At 39.3% G+C, this 18270-nt stretch overlaps 1 protein-coding gene across 2 annotated transcripts in view; it reads right to left on the bottom strand.

Annotated features, from left to right (window-relative positions):
- Positions 1–18270, bottom strand: part of efna5b (ephrin-A5b) — a 117715-nt gene that overhangs the window by 15505 nt on the left and 83940 nt on the right. For both annotated transcript variants that reach the window (XM_088008802.1, XM_088008803.1), the window contains exon 2: positions 10446–10738. In XM_088008802.1, the coding sequence (XP_087864928.1) occupies positions 10446–10738 (293 nt within the window). The remainder of the gene's footprint in view (positions 1–10445; positions 10739–18270) is intronic.

Raw genomic sequence — 18270 nt, 5'->3', positions numbered from 1 at the left:
AAATTTTTTTTCTTTACTTTTGGGCAGAAGCTGAACAGATCCCAAATCCAACCTTCAACAAATTATGGCAATTTTTATAGCGATGGAATATTTACAGGATAATATCCAATAAGGATATCATTAAGAAGTTTATATTATTTATTCAAATAAAAAAGTAGAACTCAAATATATTTTTATTTCAAGAATTTTGATGATCATGGCTTAGCCAATAAAAACCAGGGATTCAGCTTCTGAGAAAACCAGCAGAAAATGACAATACATAGATACATAAATTTGATATCATGACCATATGATGATCTACATATCATGGCCAACTTTACAGTTCTTCAGCCACTGACAACATCCAGAGGAACAGTAAGCCACAAACTGTCACCACTAAAGAAACTGGCTGTTCACAAAGTCCCCTATCTAATCATATCAATAAAAAATGATGTGGAAGGAAAAAAATAAAATAAAAATGAACAGGCAAAGACTTTGTGAAGTAAGTATGGTAGAAACTCATAGGGCACAGACTGCAGCTTGAATCATCCTAAGTAATAAAAACGATTAGCTGAAATATACCACTGTGTATCTGCAACTACTCGATATGAGTGATATGAATAATCAGCAAAATGGCTTTCAAAGACATTAACTTCACTCTTAATGAAAATGCATGGCATGCCATACATGTTTGCGTCTGTGCACGAGAAGATCAGAGAGACATTATCTGTAACCTCCACTCCACTTCTGTCCCCTCTGCTGTTGCACACCTTCTGCTCTTTCCTTGCGTTTCACGATCCTCGGTAGAAAATAACCGACTCATTTCTTACGTCTCCTGCATGGGGGTGGGAAGGTCACAGGCAGTGACAAAGAAAGCGATTACGACTAAGTTGAGAAGGGGGACTGAGTTGGATTAGATAATGGCTTATTATACAATAATTGCACTGGTTTTCTCACACCATTATTTCCTACATGAGTGCAACGGTGAGGAGATATCATTTTTTTAATTTTTGGTTTTATGCCGCAGTAGTTAAAGTATCATTTTCTCAAAGACTTCATAATGGGACTTTTGGAAATATTCCTTTCTTTTGTCATTCTTAAGTTGAAAGGGAGTGATTGAAAGCCCGAGGCCTCTTAAAGTCATCATCGCACTCTTCTTTATACACTTCGATTGCATGTGCTGCTTTGTTGATCCGTGGGAGAGTTTTTGTTTTTTTTAGGCTACCACACAATAATATGTAATTGTGAATAATAACGTTTTATTGCTCAACTGAGCCCTTCGAACAGAATCAAAATACAACTAAACATCCACTCACAAAATAAATGACAAAAACTGTTCTGCAAAAGAAGAAAAATATGGAGAAAAAAAAAACCTGTAACAAATTAAATATAAGTAGGTAAAAAATAAAACTTGTGTAAGTCTGCGATGCATTTTAAATGTGAAACATTATAACTATCAAGAAAAAATAAACAATTTCACAATCAAGAAAAGGATTTCTGAAAAAACAAAAATGCTTTCATCCCCACAGAGTCCTGATCTCAGAGCAACCATGTCAGAACGAAATGGAAGCATACTCACCCCCTCTATGTGGTAAAATGTTTGCATTCATTGTTGTGTCAAATGTTTAATCCACAAAGAACATATAGACCGTGTACATATATTTTTATGCAGAAGTTAATGATAATCAGCTGTATGTTATAAATCATAACAGCATGAGAGGAACCTTGGCCTCAGCAGCCCCCAGTTTTCTTCTGATCTGTTGGCTTTTCATAGCTCTTTGGTTTTTTGGCAGGCAGAGTTATTACTACTATGTTGGCAGTCAACTTGATTAGAGAGTTTTCTCTCTTGCCTGGCTACAACAGTGCTGTCAACAAGTGCGCCATGACTTATTTTATGGTCTTTTATTGGATTAACCCTCAAAAAAACTGTTTCCAATTTATTTTTTTCATATAAGAGACTTTTAAAACTCCAATTAGCTTGTCCTGGTCTCAGCTTACTGTTGATTCTTTTCTAAATGAATTATTTCAGGTCCCCTCAGACTTGAATTCTTACTATATTAACACAATATGCATAAACAAATTTAAGATGGATTTTGCATGATGCATAAAACAGCCATACTAATATTTAGTCTTAGCAAATATGAATATGATATACTTTTGAAAGTTTACTTTTAAATGTGTATTTTTAAGTTGTTTGGCTAAAAAGTCTTTCTAATGTGTTAATTTGGTTTGATTATGTTGTTTGCTCATGTTCAAGGTTGTTAGATATTAGTTTTCTGCCACATATAAAGTTTTGTACACATGATCCTACTTTTGTAGGCCATAGCATTTAGTTTTGGTCTGTTTCAACCAGAGAACCTTCCTTTGCATGTTTGTCATCCTTTTTTCTTGCCACTCTGCAATAAACACCATGTTTATGCTCAAAATCAATTTACAACTAATAGTAATCCAAACAACATATGTTTCCACTGAAGCTGTGGATCTCTGCAGCTCCTCCAGAGTTTCTCCATACTACTAGTAAATAGATAACCTGTGAACACAGTTGGTAGCACCAACTGTATTTAGCTGTATAAGAATAAAATGGGGTAAATATGAATGCATGCCGCACTTTTCAGAGTTTAATGGTAAACATGTTTGAAAAGCATATATCATTTTCTTACACAATACTGTGGTTAATTGAGTTAGTCAATTACATGACATCTCCAAAGATAAATACAAGTTTGAAGTTGCAATGACACAACATCTGAAAAGGTTTAAAGGAACGGTGCTCTGTTAATGTTTGGAGCAAAGTAACCAGGGAGAATTCGGCTTCGGAAGTCTGTAGTACCAATTCTTTCTCAAAAACTCATGATGGTCCCTGGTGGAAAATCCATGCTGTTTTGTAGAAGCGCTCGGTATTGTGGAAACTATTCCTAGATTAATAACATTTGACAGCTTTCAAAAGGTCCTGATGGGCTCTGTGTTGCTGCTAATTCACAATCAACAGTCACCTGCTGCTTTCTGTGCAAAACCAGTTTAGACTTTTAAGACTTCTGTTTAATGCCTGCTGACTTTTCTCCACCCAAATACGCTCTGTTTTATGCACGTATTACGAGATGAAATGTTTAAATTACTGTTTTGTTGGTTTAATTTATCCATTAATTTACTGCAATGCTCTATTTTCCCAGGACACTGAATGTTATTAGCAAACACTGGTTTCCAAAGTACAAAATGCAACAGTTTAGATTTATTATTTAGAATGTCCTCTCTTCATTCTCTATGCTTCAGCTTGATGTCGAATTTTGTTATATGTTCAGTTCTATTTACAGTCCTTACAGTTGCAAAAGCTCTCCTAACATTCAAAGCGAGGCGAGATGAATACACAGGACAAGTAATGGTGTTGTAACCAGGGGCAACAAAGGTGATTGAGAGTCTATCTATTGGGAATACAACAAGGCTTTCGAGGCAGCCGTGTGCCGATTCCATGTGCCCGCTTACGTACGTACAATAAAAGGAGTGCATGTGTGCCCGTCTGAGTGTGTCCATGCAGTCAGATCATCTCTGAGTGCTGATGACAGGGTAGATTTTTCATCTGAACGGATGAAAGGCCTGAGTTATGATGGTGTCCATATGCAGGTTCCCTCCTCGGACCACAAATGGAGCAGCTCGGACTCTTTATCATTATTAGCTAGCCTCTCAGAGCTCCGACAAAACACAGGGCTGCATACGCCATCCCCCCTTGCCTCTATTTCATTTGTCCATTAATGCCATTTTCCTTCTGCTGCTCCCTGCTCCATCCTCTACCTGTTTCTTCCCTCGAGAGCAGCTTCAAGGGGCAAAGAACATTTTAGGATTTATGATCAACAACAGCTCTAGTCTCTGTTTTGAAGAATACGTTTGAGCTTTCTTGTGGAAGCTGAATACGAGCTCATGAAAACGTATTAAGATGAAGGTTTTCTTTTCCGAGATTTAAAAAAAGTTACAATTTCAACACTACCAGAACTTTCTATCACACCTTCCCCATAATTTTAGAAAATGAGATGTGACCTGAGACTAAGATCAGTATTGTGCATAAATGTGTTCAAAAGAATCTGCTCATGAGTGGAACTGAAATGTTTACAACATTTAATTACAACAATCTGTCTGTGCAACTAACAAACACAACAACACGGCTCTGATACTAACAAACTAGTTGTTTTAAAGTTTTCAGGGTTGTTATTTTTGCCTGCTTTTGTCTATGAGCTCTGTCAGCTGACCTTTCTGTCAGCTGACCTTTCCTGAGCTTTGCCAGTGTCTTCAGATACTTTAGCATCCGTATCACCCTCAACAACCTCAGGTCAACAATCACTACCTCTAGAATAAACCAGTCCTTCGGTTTTTTACACCTCGATGTACACCGTCACTGGTATCAAACTCAGACTCGGCTATTATCTCCAGTTTCCTGCAGGATTTTTTGGCATGTGTCGCAAATTAGCATTCCACAATCAAGAGAAACTTACGACAAATCAGACACATATTTGTGTCTATATAAATATCTACTGCAGTTGAAGCATTTCTTCAGAACAGTGGAGTACTATGTTTGGAAAAAAAATTAAGTACAGCCAGTGATGCATGACGGCCACTCTAACAAGGCTAAAATAAAAGCCTTGTCATGTATGTCATATATTTTAGCTTCACATTTTTATTTAAATACCGTAATACAGTGAAACTGTGGTAGTTTCCTCAAGGTTATACCATCAGACTCCTGGCATATGCCTCTTCAACAGGGATATTGGCCCACAGTCATCTCCGGAGTGATTTAAACCTCACTGAATGTTTTTTTCATTTTATAATCTAAGGTGGGCAGATTCATCACCGCCCTCTGGGTTTTGATGAGCGTTTAGAACGAGATCATTTGGTATCAGCCTCAGACTATCCCTGGGACTTCGTAGGTACACAGGGGTGTTATTGATTGTTCCAGAAGCACCTCCAGTCCACGCGGGCAGGCGAATCAGTCAGTGAGAAAACACGCTTTCAGCTGGCAATCTGCCACCGGAGGATCACAGCAAGTCGTTTCCTGCTTTCCACAAATCTTATATGCCTAAAGACGCCATAACTCCTCTCACTCATCCCTCGCAGTGAGCTGCCACTGATATTGGATTTCTGCCCTTTTCAGATTAAAATCGTTCAAATACAATCTTGTGGATTCTGGCCGTATTAGAAAAATGTGCTCCCGTCAGCGTTCTGCAAGGCGGATTTCACTTAAACCAAGAATGCACTGTGAACTATGACCCAAGATCTCACACCGTCCTCACATATCCCATCTGTCTCTGATGTGGACAGACTCTTCAGAGCTGTAACTCGCCCATGACTAATGCTGCGATTTGCTGAATTACTTGCATATGGAACCAGATTGCTCTCATCTTTGGATATCCTCAACTCTGTCAAATTTTACCTCCTTTTTGGACTTTTCTGTTCAGTCTCTCCCTTTTGCATTGATCTAACGGGAAACCAGTGTTGTCCACAAGAAATCCAGGCTCCGATCCAATTCTGTCGCTCTTACTTTCTCCAATTAGCTGCCTCAGACAAAGACGAAAAGCTGACATGAACAAAAAAGTAAAAATTATGACCTCCATTTGTGTGAATTTCCTGTGTCCTGCACTCCTTGATTAAGCCGTTTTTTGTTGTTGCAGCAGATTAACAACAAAGCCCTGTCCCCTTCTCCCTAATTCTCTCTAAGATACAACAAATCAACTCCCAACTCACATCAGACTCGTGGCACAAATACAGCATTAGTGAATATCTTTTTTTCTGCTGGAAAATGTTTTGATGTCTTCATTTTCATCGACAAACAAGACAGCTAATCAGTCATGTCAGGGAGGGCAAAGTTTTCACTTTTCAGTTTCCCCCCCTAGTCATTTGGCTACAGAAAGTTAATATAGATGAGGGAAAGATTAATGTCCTGACAGTGAACATCAGCTCTGGTTTTAAATGAAGGCTCTGCTGCTCCGTATGCACTTACACACAGCTTACACTAAAAGATAAGAAACGTTGAATGCATTTTCTATCTTTAGCAACAGGAGGAAAATTAACTGATTTGCATACGATATGTTTTGTCGGCTAATTAATTCAACTGCATTATAACAAATAAGATGTAGTAAGAATATACATCTGTTTCAGCTGCTATGGATTTTTATTTCATTCTGTATTGTTTAGGTTGCTTTTGCTTCTCATATGCCGACGTGTGGAAAAACGTTGGAAGACTCATACGTCATGCACTTTTACACTTTTGTTAAATACATTTTCAATCTGAATGTGCCACCGGAGGATCACAGCAAGTCGCAGCGAATTCAGCATGATGCGCAGTCAGTTCAAACACTGTTTCATGTTTTACATCAGTTACACTTGTTGCCTGGCAGGAAAATGTCGAAGTCAGAAGCTCACATACAATAATGTTCTATTTGGTAGAATTGCCTTTTATACTATGTAACAATATGTTCTGGCTGTTCCTCTACAATTTTAACTTCCTTGAATTTTGTCCCATTTCTCTCGACAGAATGGGTGTAACTGAGTACAGACTGTTTTCGTCTTCTCTTAGCGGGCTTATCTTTGACTCTTTGGTACACGGCTTGTTTTACTATGGATAATGACAATGTCTTACAGATTTAAGTCAATGGTCTTTTGTTCTGGGGTAGAAACACACATTCTGCAACAAAACACGTCATCCCTGGAACAGAGAATCTAGTAGCTGAACTACATAATGAACAGACATTCCCGTGGTGTTTCTAGTGCATGTAATTGTTTGAACAGATGAATATAGCACATTCTGGAAATAGTGCCCATGATGAAGTAGACTTGTGGATGACCACTATTTCCAATACGCTGGCTGATTTGTTTTTCTTTTTCCATGATGTTCACAATGAAGAAGTGTGTTTCAGGTGTGCCTTAAAAGTACATCCATAAACGTGACTATAATTAATGTAATATAAATTAATTGAGTAGCCTTCTAAACCATCACATTATCTTCACTTTTAAAAGCAACAGAAATCTTTGTTAACAAAATCTTCTGATTTAAAAAAAGAAATGATAAAAAAGAATCTCAGAAAAAAATGACATCCTCACTTTTGTAGGATTAGTGACAAAAGATAATTGAGTCTGAGTCAGTGTTTTCAGTTTGGTTCTTTGTGTTCTTTACAACCCTATTATAGTAATACCATGCCACATATGTAATCCCTCAAAAGATTAGACAGATTAACATTAAGCAGTAATCAGATATTTCCCTTTTGAAAAAAAGAGTTTTAATTGAATTTTGATCCCTTTCAGTAATTTAGTAATTGGTGAATTGTGCGAAGAGAGAACATGTACAATTGAAAATGGTTACATATTAATTCAAAATACTGAAATTGTTTGCTAAATTTGCTAAATGTGATACTATTGTAAAACTAATGATGAAAATGAGTCGAAATGTGAAGAATGGCCGAGGCAGAATCATACTGTGTCATTGTTTTAGCACAGGAAGGACGGGTGTACTTAAAAAATAAATAAATAAATAGATGGTATCAAGAAGTACAAACACCACGTGGAAAAATTCAACTTAAGACATCAGACTTGGTGCAAATTGGTCTTTCAAATGTACGACGATCCTAAGTATAGTGGCAAACTATTTACAAAGTGGCTTAAAGACAATAAAGTCTATGTCTTGGAGCAACCATCACAAAATCCTCACTTCAGTCCTATATAACATATGTAGACAAGCTAAAAAAGCTCTGAGAGCAATGGAGGTTTACAAACCGGACTCAGAACAGTTCTGTCAGGAGGACTTTACCAAAACATCAACACTTTTTTGAGAGAAGCCTGTGGAAAGATAACCGATATGTTTGAGCTCATTCACTCAGTTTAAAAAGCAAGTCTACCAAATACTATGGAATGTATGTAAATTACCGACTTTGAAAACTTTCTGTCTCTGGTTATTCTCACGTTTAGCAAATAGAAACAATTGCATTTACTGATTACAGGCTGATCTAAAACAGGAAACATTTAGCTTGGTATATTGACAGGCATTGTATGCAAATATTGGGTTTAGGGTTTATGTAAGGTGATGAAACACACTGATAAACTACAAGAGCAGGCCAGACAATGAAGGTGGCGGATGATGAAGATAAAACCTGCAGATGAATTGGCGGATCCAGTAATGTCATTTCCTTCCAATATTCCTCCGTCAGCTTTACATTTTGTCCTCTAAAGTGATTGTCCAATCCATCAGATTTATCTCCTTTGCTTTTCATGGGGACCCAAGTCCGACAAAAAGGCAGGTGGAATATCACGTCAGATGGCTTCATGGTGGATGACTTTAATATCCGCAACAGTAGCCAGCGAGGCTATACACTAGAATCATTCAATAGCCAATGAAGCCGCAGGCCACTAAACCAATATGGCACACTATGGCAAAATGGATGCGTTCCATGGAAACCCTGTCGGTCGCAGTGTAATTTAATCCACCCCTTAGGACAAGCATCTCTCAACAGAAATGGGAAAAAAAAATGTTGGAGACTTTGGGGCGGGGGGAGGATACATTTTATAACTGTACACCAACACCCATCCATGCTCCCAAGTTGCGAGACTTTCATTTCACCCCCCATCTCATTTTGGTGGATTGCAAATTGGCTGTAAAAGCCAAATAAAATCTGGTTACCTTATAACAGACAAATGGAGCAAACATCAGGTTGTTAAAAGGACAGAGAGGAAAGATACAGACTGGTTTGTAGGCACACACAGGAGAGACACCACTGAGAGGGCTGTGGGATTTGATGTACTTAGCACACCTCATCTCGCAGCTATGAATTACAGCCGAGAATGGTCAAAGAGCAAAACATGAAATAAATACAGCGCAGAGCTCTTGGCTGGCTGTCAGGTTAACTGCTTCATAAAGAAAGGTGCCAATTTATAAAGCAGATCAGAGTTTGGCTCAGTTTTCAAAAATAACGAGGGAAAAATGCGAAGGAAGCAGGCAAGGAAATCGAGCCACAGCGCCTTGCAAAAGTAGCCATACATCCTGAATGTTGTCACATTGTGTGAAATTGCCACCACAAACGTTAACATACTTGATAGGGATTTAACGTGATAGACCAAGACAAAGTGTGGAGCAGAAGTAAAGTGATACATGGGTTTCCCTTTGTTGTTGGGTGTTTTCTGCAGAATAAAAATCTGAAAATATTTCTTGCATCTGTATTCTGCTGTCTTTACTTTGATATTCCTAAATAAAATTTATAGCAGAAGTCGATTTGTAAAGAGAAGCATTTGCTGGGTGCAATAAAGCTTTTCTTTCTCACTTTCTCCATGTCAGGGGTGAGAAACTCATTTTCTTTTAGGCCACATTAAGATCATTAATGTTTTCTAGGGGCCAATTGTGGTAGAATGTATTAATAAAACTGACTAAACTGTTAAAATATATAAATTTCTCTGTATCCTCAGTGCTTCTTAAAACTAAATGATATTTAACATCTTTCAGATTAATGTAACTTAGACAAAACATATTTTATTTGGCTGATAATTTGATACTTAATACACAGCCGTTATCTCAAAGTTTTATTTAAACAACTTTAGTGGGCTGGATTTGACCCGTGAGTCTTGAGTTTGGCACATGTGCTCTAAAATCAAGCATTACATCTGTTTTGCAACAATCAGGATATTCTTGAGACCGATGTGTTGTAAAGAAACAACAGCAAACGCATCACCTGACAGGGGCTCCTCTGGCTAACCGTGGGTGTAGTCTGTGGTGGGGAAAAACAGCTCCATTCCATTCTACTCCATTACCCTGGCTTTGATAAAACCTAATTTCCCAGGGGTTTTAACTTTAGATGAACTCAGTTTGGCTCAGTTCCACTGTCAAAGAAGCAGACGACGTAACATATACCACGAGCAGAGCAGGAGGCAGAGGATGAATGCAGAAGACGGATGGACGGACGGACGGACGGACAGGCCCTCCTTTTTGAGATGTGGTTTTGTGCAGCTGGGAGAAAGTGAGCTGTAACGTTCAAACCGTCTCAGTTTGGACTCCCCTATGAATTCCACATCCATTTTAGGGAAGAAAAAGATTTTTCTGTGAGCAACAGAAATGGTGTGAAAAGCCTGGCTGAAGTATTTGCTAGGATCGCTGCCACGCCACTCTCAATGCTCTGAATTGAGCACACAGAAAGTCGGGCTGAGGAATAGTATGCCTTTGAGAAACCTTAAGTCTGGGAAGAGTGGTGCAACTCTGTCAGTCAGGTCAAGTTACGTTATGTTACTTCATATTTTTCACTACTATAAATGTATGTTTTTTTTTATGATGCTGTTTGTTCACTAAAACTGTGTGTATTCTTGTGCTTCAAACTCAAATCAATGCTCTACTTTGAGTTTCTCTACCAAAGATGAGAAATTAATTATACATTGAAGTTTGTGGTTGCAATGTGTCAAAATGTTATATTTCCTTTGTCAAAGCTTTGTATGCAAGGATGGCAGGTACTCACAGATGTAATAATATTCTCTGCCTGGTCGAAACTCGAAGCCCAAAGAAAAGGGAGTGAAGAGCTGGAACTTCTCTGAAAACTTTAGCGGCCCGTTCGGGGAGTGCGGCCTGTTGCACTCCCAGCGCTTGAAGCCCTTGGCGGTGTGGTCGCATGTGCTGTAGCCGTCGTAGTTCACCATGTAGAGGACATAGCGCTCTGTTCGCTCCTCAGGCACAGAGTCCTCATAATGAGGACAGTAGACATCCAGGTAGTCATTTATGCACACGTCGATGTGATAATCACCACGGTGGAACCTGGATGAGAAGGAGAACAGAAAGGGTTCACATGTGCTTTAAAAGTTGCCTGAACATTTTTAAACTTCATTTGAATTCAGAATAAACTCAAACTCCTTTTATATCCTCTTGTACTTGAAAAATTTGTAAGCACACGCACACTCGTGGTCCAATACTTTTAGATGAGTTGGTTTATCTATAAATCTTTTTCCTGCAATACATATTTACTCACACATACCAACCGCATTCCATCTAAATCATAGCAATCGAGGATCTGGCCCAGAGAAAATATCCACACAAGTAAACAGATTTTTAGATCTCTCAAGAAAATGAAAACGTTTACTTGAGGGTATGCTACAGCAAAAAAAAAAAAAAAAAAAAGTGTGAGTGTAAAATAGACCTGGTCAGAAGGATACAGGATTGCAGGACCGTAAATGTCACGATAGGAAAAATACGGAGCCAAACTGTCTCCGAGGGCTGTGCAGTGAAGCATCTTTACAGCAGCAATGATCTAGAACAGGCTGTGCAGGGTCACGGGGTTGCAATATGTACAGGGAGTTTCATCAAAGGCCACACACCGTCACCGTCAGCACACACACAGAGACTATTTCTTCTCTGTCACCCATCAAACAGGCATCTCATCTGTGGGCCGAATTAGAGCTGTTTCAGTGTTGATCGCATTCCTGTTTATCAAGGAGGGTTTTTCATTCATTGGTCACTGAGCAAAAAATGTTTCACATCTGAAATTCTTCAGACTGTAATGTTGATGCACACTATGACTTGTATGTACACAGTTGCCAAGTATTCATGTTCATGGCAACAAATTAAAAATTAATATACTATAAAGATTAAGTAGCACCATGATAAATGTATTGCATGTATTTTTGTTCACTTTTATTCTTGTGGTCATGGCTAAATGAACTGGTGGTTTACGGAGTGCTGTATTCTAGAATGTTAATGGAATGTTTAATGGAAGGAAAAAATACAGTAGAAAATTAGCAAAAATAACAGACATAACCACAGCCTCACTCCATTGATGAAGTAATTCTTCTAAAAGAGAGCATGTACTAAGTGCATATGCTGTTCGGTATATGGACATACTGTTCAGTAGGCTGAGATTTCTATATTAAAAATCTAATTTTAATCTCAAGTAACATTCTTATTTCTTGAAAAACTGAATTTGGAGATTTTTAACAGCTAATCATAAAAAAAAACACTGATAAATATTTGAGACATAGCAATATGTGATGAATCTATGTGTTTTACTTCTCAAATTTAATGGCTGAAAAAACTAGCTTTTATTCTAATCTCAAGAGACATACTAAATATATTTGTTATCTGTGGCTAACTGAAAGCCATGCAGGGGACATGACTTAATATTTCAGACCCACCCTTCGATGTTATAACACAACAAGGTTACAAGAAGTTCAAAAAACTCTTAAGAAACTCTGCAAGCGCTCTAATTACATGCAGAGCAAGCAAGAGACATAAATAATTTTATCCTATAAACTCCAGAGCTTCAAGATTTATGGTTATAAAGAACTAAGGCATGCTAATGAGTCCTCACAAGATAGTGAAAATTAAAGCAGAGGGGGGGGGAAAGATTTATTGATTTTTCAATAAATGTTTCAAACATCCTCAGATGCTGGTGAAAAACATATACATTATAATGTCATAATTTCCTTCATCTTTCACTTTACTTATTTGCTTTATGTTGTTTCAGTGAAACGTCCAACTTCTGACACCAGCGAATTACTCTTAAAAAATGCCGTTGGAGTTTTTCCCCTCCAAAAAATATATGAGATTGGAAAAGTATTTGTATATCAAGATTTTATTTCTGGTTCTTTTGTGTTATAGTTAAGTCCTAAGTCCTTCCTTCCTTGGTGTAAGAGGTTCTTGGCAAACGCCGACCCTGCTGCCTGAACATGCAGCAGACATGGGAACTCATCGGACCCGTCAATGTCTTTCTATCTGTAATTGTCCAGTTTTGCTGAGCCTCAAATGTAGCTTCAGGTTTCATGTTCTACGCTTGCAGGAGTGGAGTCCTGTGTGGTCTCCTTCTGCTGTCGTCTATCTGCATCAGAGTTTGACATGCGGTGCACCCAGAAACAGTACCCTGCAAACTTGGCTGTAGCAAATAGTTATTTGAGGAAATATTCCCTTTCTATCACATTGAAAGAGTCAGTCCACTCTATTCTGATGTCAACAAGGAATTGGATGAGCAAACCATGAATGTGGTCTGCTCATTCAGAACAACATAAATACCCTTTCTCCCTCGTTCTGATGCTCCGCCAATTGTCTTCACCACATCTAGATGCCCCAATGCTCTGAATTGCTGCCATATGACTGGATGATTTGTAAATTTTACCTAATTAAGTAGTTGGTGAGTGTACAGAATGTCCTCTTGGCTTTCTAAATAAACATTAAGTTCTGTAAAACCACTCTGGATGCAGGCTGCGGATCGGCGCGAGCGGGTTCCAGTGCAGAGATCCAGCACGACTCAAATTCACTTGTTCTGAAGATCAAATGGCAGTTTGAGCAGAATACGGGCCGGGTGCGCTCACTTGTCACTTCGGCTGAATGTTTGGATAATGGAATGTTTAATGCAACAATCAATCTACAAATTGAGCCAAGCCATCTCTCATGATTGTCATCATGCGAGTTCCTCAGGCCACTGCTCTGTATATTAATGCACATCTGTGTATATATGAGCATGAGCCAGGTTAAAAAGTTGTTGTCTTTCCCCCCCCCCCCTTTCTGTTTACCCATGTAGGGTAAATACCAGGGTAAGGGTGTTTACAGCTGAGCCAGTGAGGAACTCATCTGTAACATTTCATTTAAAACATGTCTGTGGAGGTCCAGGAAGAGCCATGCATCTCTCTTACTGCTTCAAAATGTCAGCGACTTGATGGTCGCATCCTCCCATCCGCTTGGCCCAGCTTCTGTGTTAGTGCACACACTGTTTGTGTGCGTGCGTGTGTGTGTGTGTGTGAGACAGCATGAGGATTACAGCGAGAATGCATGCGTGTGTGTTTGTGTGATGTTTTAGCTGCCCTTCTCTCTGTGCCTCAGCAGTCAGAATAGTAGCTGGTGGCCCTGACTGCAAATGAGCCAGAGGATGTTTGGGTGAGTGAGCTCATAAAAAGGGACAGGACAGGCATTTGTAACATGCCTCACAAACACGCACACAAAGTGACACCTATGCGGCAAACACACCCACCTTACACCTGATGAGCATTCACAAGCAAGCATCGGGTTTGTGTTATCAGTTGAATGAACTGCCAGGAAAATAAATAAATAAAATTGGCAAAGGAGCAGCAGTAAGACAGCCAAAAGCTGCTAATGGCACAAAGTAAGAAAGAGAGTGAGAGTGGGAAAGTGACATGAGGTGGGGAGAAGTGAAAGAATCTGGTTCCAAAAGACAAGGCAGGACACAAAGAGGAGACGGCAATACTGCTGATTCCACTGCCAGGCTCTCTGTGAATGTGTGCAGGATTTATCCAACCGTACATTCATCGTTTTTGGGAGATTTCCCCCTAAAACTGCATGCGCATGGCCTGATAGTGTGAGCAGTCAAGTCCGTTTAGAGAAAATCTTGCATGTTATGGATTTGTTTTGTTCATTGTTCCCATAAACATCTTGTTATGGTGGTTGTAATGTGGCAGTTTCAGATGCAGCCGACGTCTCATCTGTAGCAATTTGAGACATAATCGGCTGCTGCAGTTGTACAAACACTCCCCGCTTTTTTAGCAGAGAGAAGAAACTGTTTTTCACCCAAAAACAGAAAAAAGCTCCTCAAACATACAACAGCCACTGTGCTGCACATACAAACCACTAAAACTTGACCCGTGTTTAATCATCTTAATCTTAACTTCATAAGAAAACTGAATCCAATTTTTATAAATGTTCTAATTTATGTGCTTGTAAATGTATAAATAACTTACTCAGATTATACAGAAACTTGAGGAAAGCCTATAAAATGTAAATCCAGGAATATAACAATCTGATTTTAGCTGCTTAATCAGTCCCACTACCTCATGAAGTAACTAGGCAGGGGTCTGTTACTCAACAGATGTGGTGCATGTAGCGTTTCAAATGTACTTTTAGAAAGGAGTTATGTTAAGATTGCAGTGAAATAAAGCCTCAGGAGTCTGACTTTTCACATACATTCACTGGCCCTGACTATGAATCTTTATTGAGCTGAAGCAATCTTTTATTTTCCTCATTATGTCCGTAAGACCTCCAGAACATGCAAGGTTTAAGACCCTAAAGTGTTATGATAAAAAAACTGATTCACCAGATGAGACAGCATGACCAGCTAAAAAGCTTTAACTAGTTGTTGTGTAGGTTTTCTCTCGCTGAGACTTTAACAAACGTTTGAAAAATTAGAATAATTCATTTCTGGCTTGAATGAAGGAAGTGTCATTAGAATACTGTCATTTTTCTGACAGGGAGCAATGCCTGAAAGAGTGAATAAAAAAAAAATAAAATAAAAAAAAGTGGAATTTGGGAGGAAAAAAATGGATTTTATACGGCCCAAATTATCATGATGGCCAATTTCATCTTTAGTCCATAAAAGTGTTCAGTCTGATTTATTCTTGTTTTCCCTTATTTCAAAAGCAGCTCCTCTGAGGAGTATTGTCAAAAAAAAACCAAAAAAAAAAAACCCTGAGATTCAGTCCAGGGAAAAAAAGAGCTTTCCAAATTAGAGACAGGACTAAAGTACGTTCAAGGAGGAACAAAAAAGTCCATGTGGAGTTTTTTGCGAAGTTACCCAATCCTCTCCCCCTTAACGCCACACACATGCACACACTCCACCCAAACCACAGTCAGATCTCTGGAGTTTACGGCATACTTCTGGCAGCAATTGTTCGCATTCTTGTGAGAAACTGTAGCAGCAGAGATTGACAGCGGACGCCCTCAAGCAGTTAAATAGGTAATTAGGGGCAGAACTTGGATGAGAGGCTAATTGTCAAATGGTGATAATTACATGTTTCGTTATGCCACAGCTGGCCCAATAAGCTGTAGGTCACAACACAAAGATGGAAAAAACATCAGCCGGACGCAGCGTGTGTGTGTTTGTCGGTGAGGGGGACATCATTTCTATCGACCAATGGTGGCATTTTCACACCACCGCCAACTCGACAGGGCTTTTTGGGTGAAAACTCAGGAGCTAAGTACTGTCAGCTCCCACACATAAACTTGCTCAGAGTTACAAACAGAGTGAGTCTGGCAGAGCTGGAACAGTGGAGTGAATGCAGCGAAAGGTGGCACACCACTGCAGTCACTGATTGGCTCATTTCCATTTCAATTACACAGCCCAGTGACATTGCAGGGCGTGCACCAGAGGCACACGCACTCACAGAGACAAACACACACAGGGGCCTCCGCGCTTCACACGCGGCCCCACCAGCTACTTCTCCGAGCCGAGCATCGGTGGCTGGAGACAGAGAGCGAGGGGGACGGGGAAAGACAGATAACCTGAGTGAAAGAGAAAGACGGGGGAGCTCTGTGGCAAGCAGGCAATTCCAGCCTTCTAACCAGCTGAATAAGTGAGATTCAACGGAGGCGAGGAAGAGGAACTTCACAATGTGTTTCCAAGGCACAGTATCACTGTAAATACCACCACTCGATGGAGTCACTCACATGTAGACCACCTTCCAACACCAACCACTGATACATTAACCGGATTAAAAAAAAAATCTATTTGTTTTATTTTGCAAAAACGCTTCACTACAAACACATCCAGGGAGTTGGCAAGTAAAAGTTTAAGAGCTGTAAATGTAAAAATATGCTTAGTGCATGAACAAATATTGTTGAGCTGATAAAGTATCTTAAAAGGTCAGTCAATGTGAAGGGAGGCTACTTTTAACTTAAAAACTTGAAGCTTTTGAGTGGTTTTCAGAATATGTATTCCATTGCTTCAACGCAAAAAATAACAGCTCAGTGCATGTCGAAACGGTGATAATGATTGTGGTTCAATATATTTATTGTGCAGCTCAACAACATTGAAGCAGACGAGATGCAGCAGCAGACACTGGATTCCACTCCTGTCAGGTACAAACTGAAACTGGACTGAGACAGTTTGAAAATATGTTAAGTTACAGTCAGCTTGTCAGAATTTGGTGACATAAAATCATGGATCCATCCAGCCTTGCATGAACAAATTAGACTGCTGCTGTTGACGGTGGTATAATGGTATGGGGTACATTTTATTTTTAGACCTTGGGTCCCTAAAACCAGCTGATCATTGTTTAAACCCTACAAGCTGCCTGAGTATTGCTGCTGAACATGTTTATTTCTATCTGGCTACTTCAAGGATAATCCACTGTGTGACAAAGCTCAAATTATCTCAAAGTGCTTTCCTGAATAAGACAATGTGTTCACTGTACTCCAATGTCATGGCCTTTGCAGTCAACAGATCTCAATATAACAGAGGATCATTGGGATCTGGTGCAATGGGAGATTATCAACATGGAATACCATTTCTCAGAAAAATCTGACAAAAGCTGTGTGATGCCAACATTTTTATGGAATCTTGTCGATTCTTTGCCATAGAAAATTTGGACTTTTCTAGAGGCAAATCCAACCAGGTTTGGAATCCAAAATAAATATGAATGGTCAGATTATTTTTCTAATGCTGCAAAAGTTAGTTAAACTTAAAAGGACTAAAATGTTAGCCTAATCAAGTAGGAACCACTTTAAAAAAGTCCATGTAAACGGTTACCTCTTGATTTTTTCAAGCTGAGCCATATATCTGTCTGTGTTGCAGCAAACGTTTGATGACAACATGTGAACTCAAAGTGGACAACTGATGCATGCACTATGACAAAACTCCTTCATGCTCTTAAGAGATTTTGACAAGAACAAGACATGAGCACTTAAGCACTGCTGACAGCGATTTGCATTACAAACTCTGCCATGAGTGCTTCAGAAAAGGAGATTATCTCTGCGAATGTGGCTGCTTTTCCTATTTTCTGTCATGGTTTTGCCCCTGCCCTTTTCTGTTCTTTTCATTTTCTCATACACTTCTTAATTCAATTCAAGACCCTGACTAAGGTCTGCCTACAGTTTTGCCCTCCTCAATGAAATTCGTACATCCTCAGGCATCGTTTTGCTGGCCGATACATAAAATCTCAGTAACCTCAAACTAGAAAATCATTGAAACCTAGTTGCGGAAAACTGCAGTTTCACTCCCAGTTTTTGTGTCGGGTTTTCCATGCAAGTGTACATGCCGCTAAAATAAAGAGTCATTTGTTGATTTTGATCCAGAGGGGAACACAAGATTAGCCGAGAGGAGATGAACTCCAACTGAACCCAAGTCATGCATGCACACGCAAAAGTCTTTTCATGACCTTTCAACACATACGCTACAAACACACATCGCAAACACTTCTCTATATAGTTTGCACAGTTGTCTAATTGCAGATGATTGGCCTGGGTCTGAGGATGAAAACGAGGGGGAGCTGAAAGAAAGAACGCACTGACAGACGGAAAGAGGCAGAGGGAGAGAGGAGAGAACCTGTTGCTCTTTGTCAATCTTTATTTTCCTG

The sequence above is a fragment of the Poecilia mexicana genome, unplaced genomic scaffold, assembly GCF_051168715.1.
Source record: "Poecilia mexicana isolate PSO_F unplaced genomic scaffold, ASM5116871v1 scaffold_9, whole genome shotgun sequence".
NCBI classification, from domain to species: domain Eukaryota; kingdom Metazoa; phylum Chordata; class Actinopteri; order Cyprinodontiformes; family Poeciliidae; genus Poecilia; species Poecilia mexicana.
This window is presented reverse-complemented; position numbering and strand designations above follow the sequence as displayed.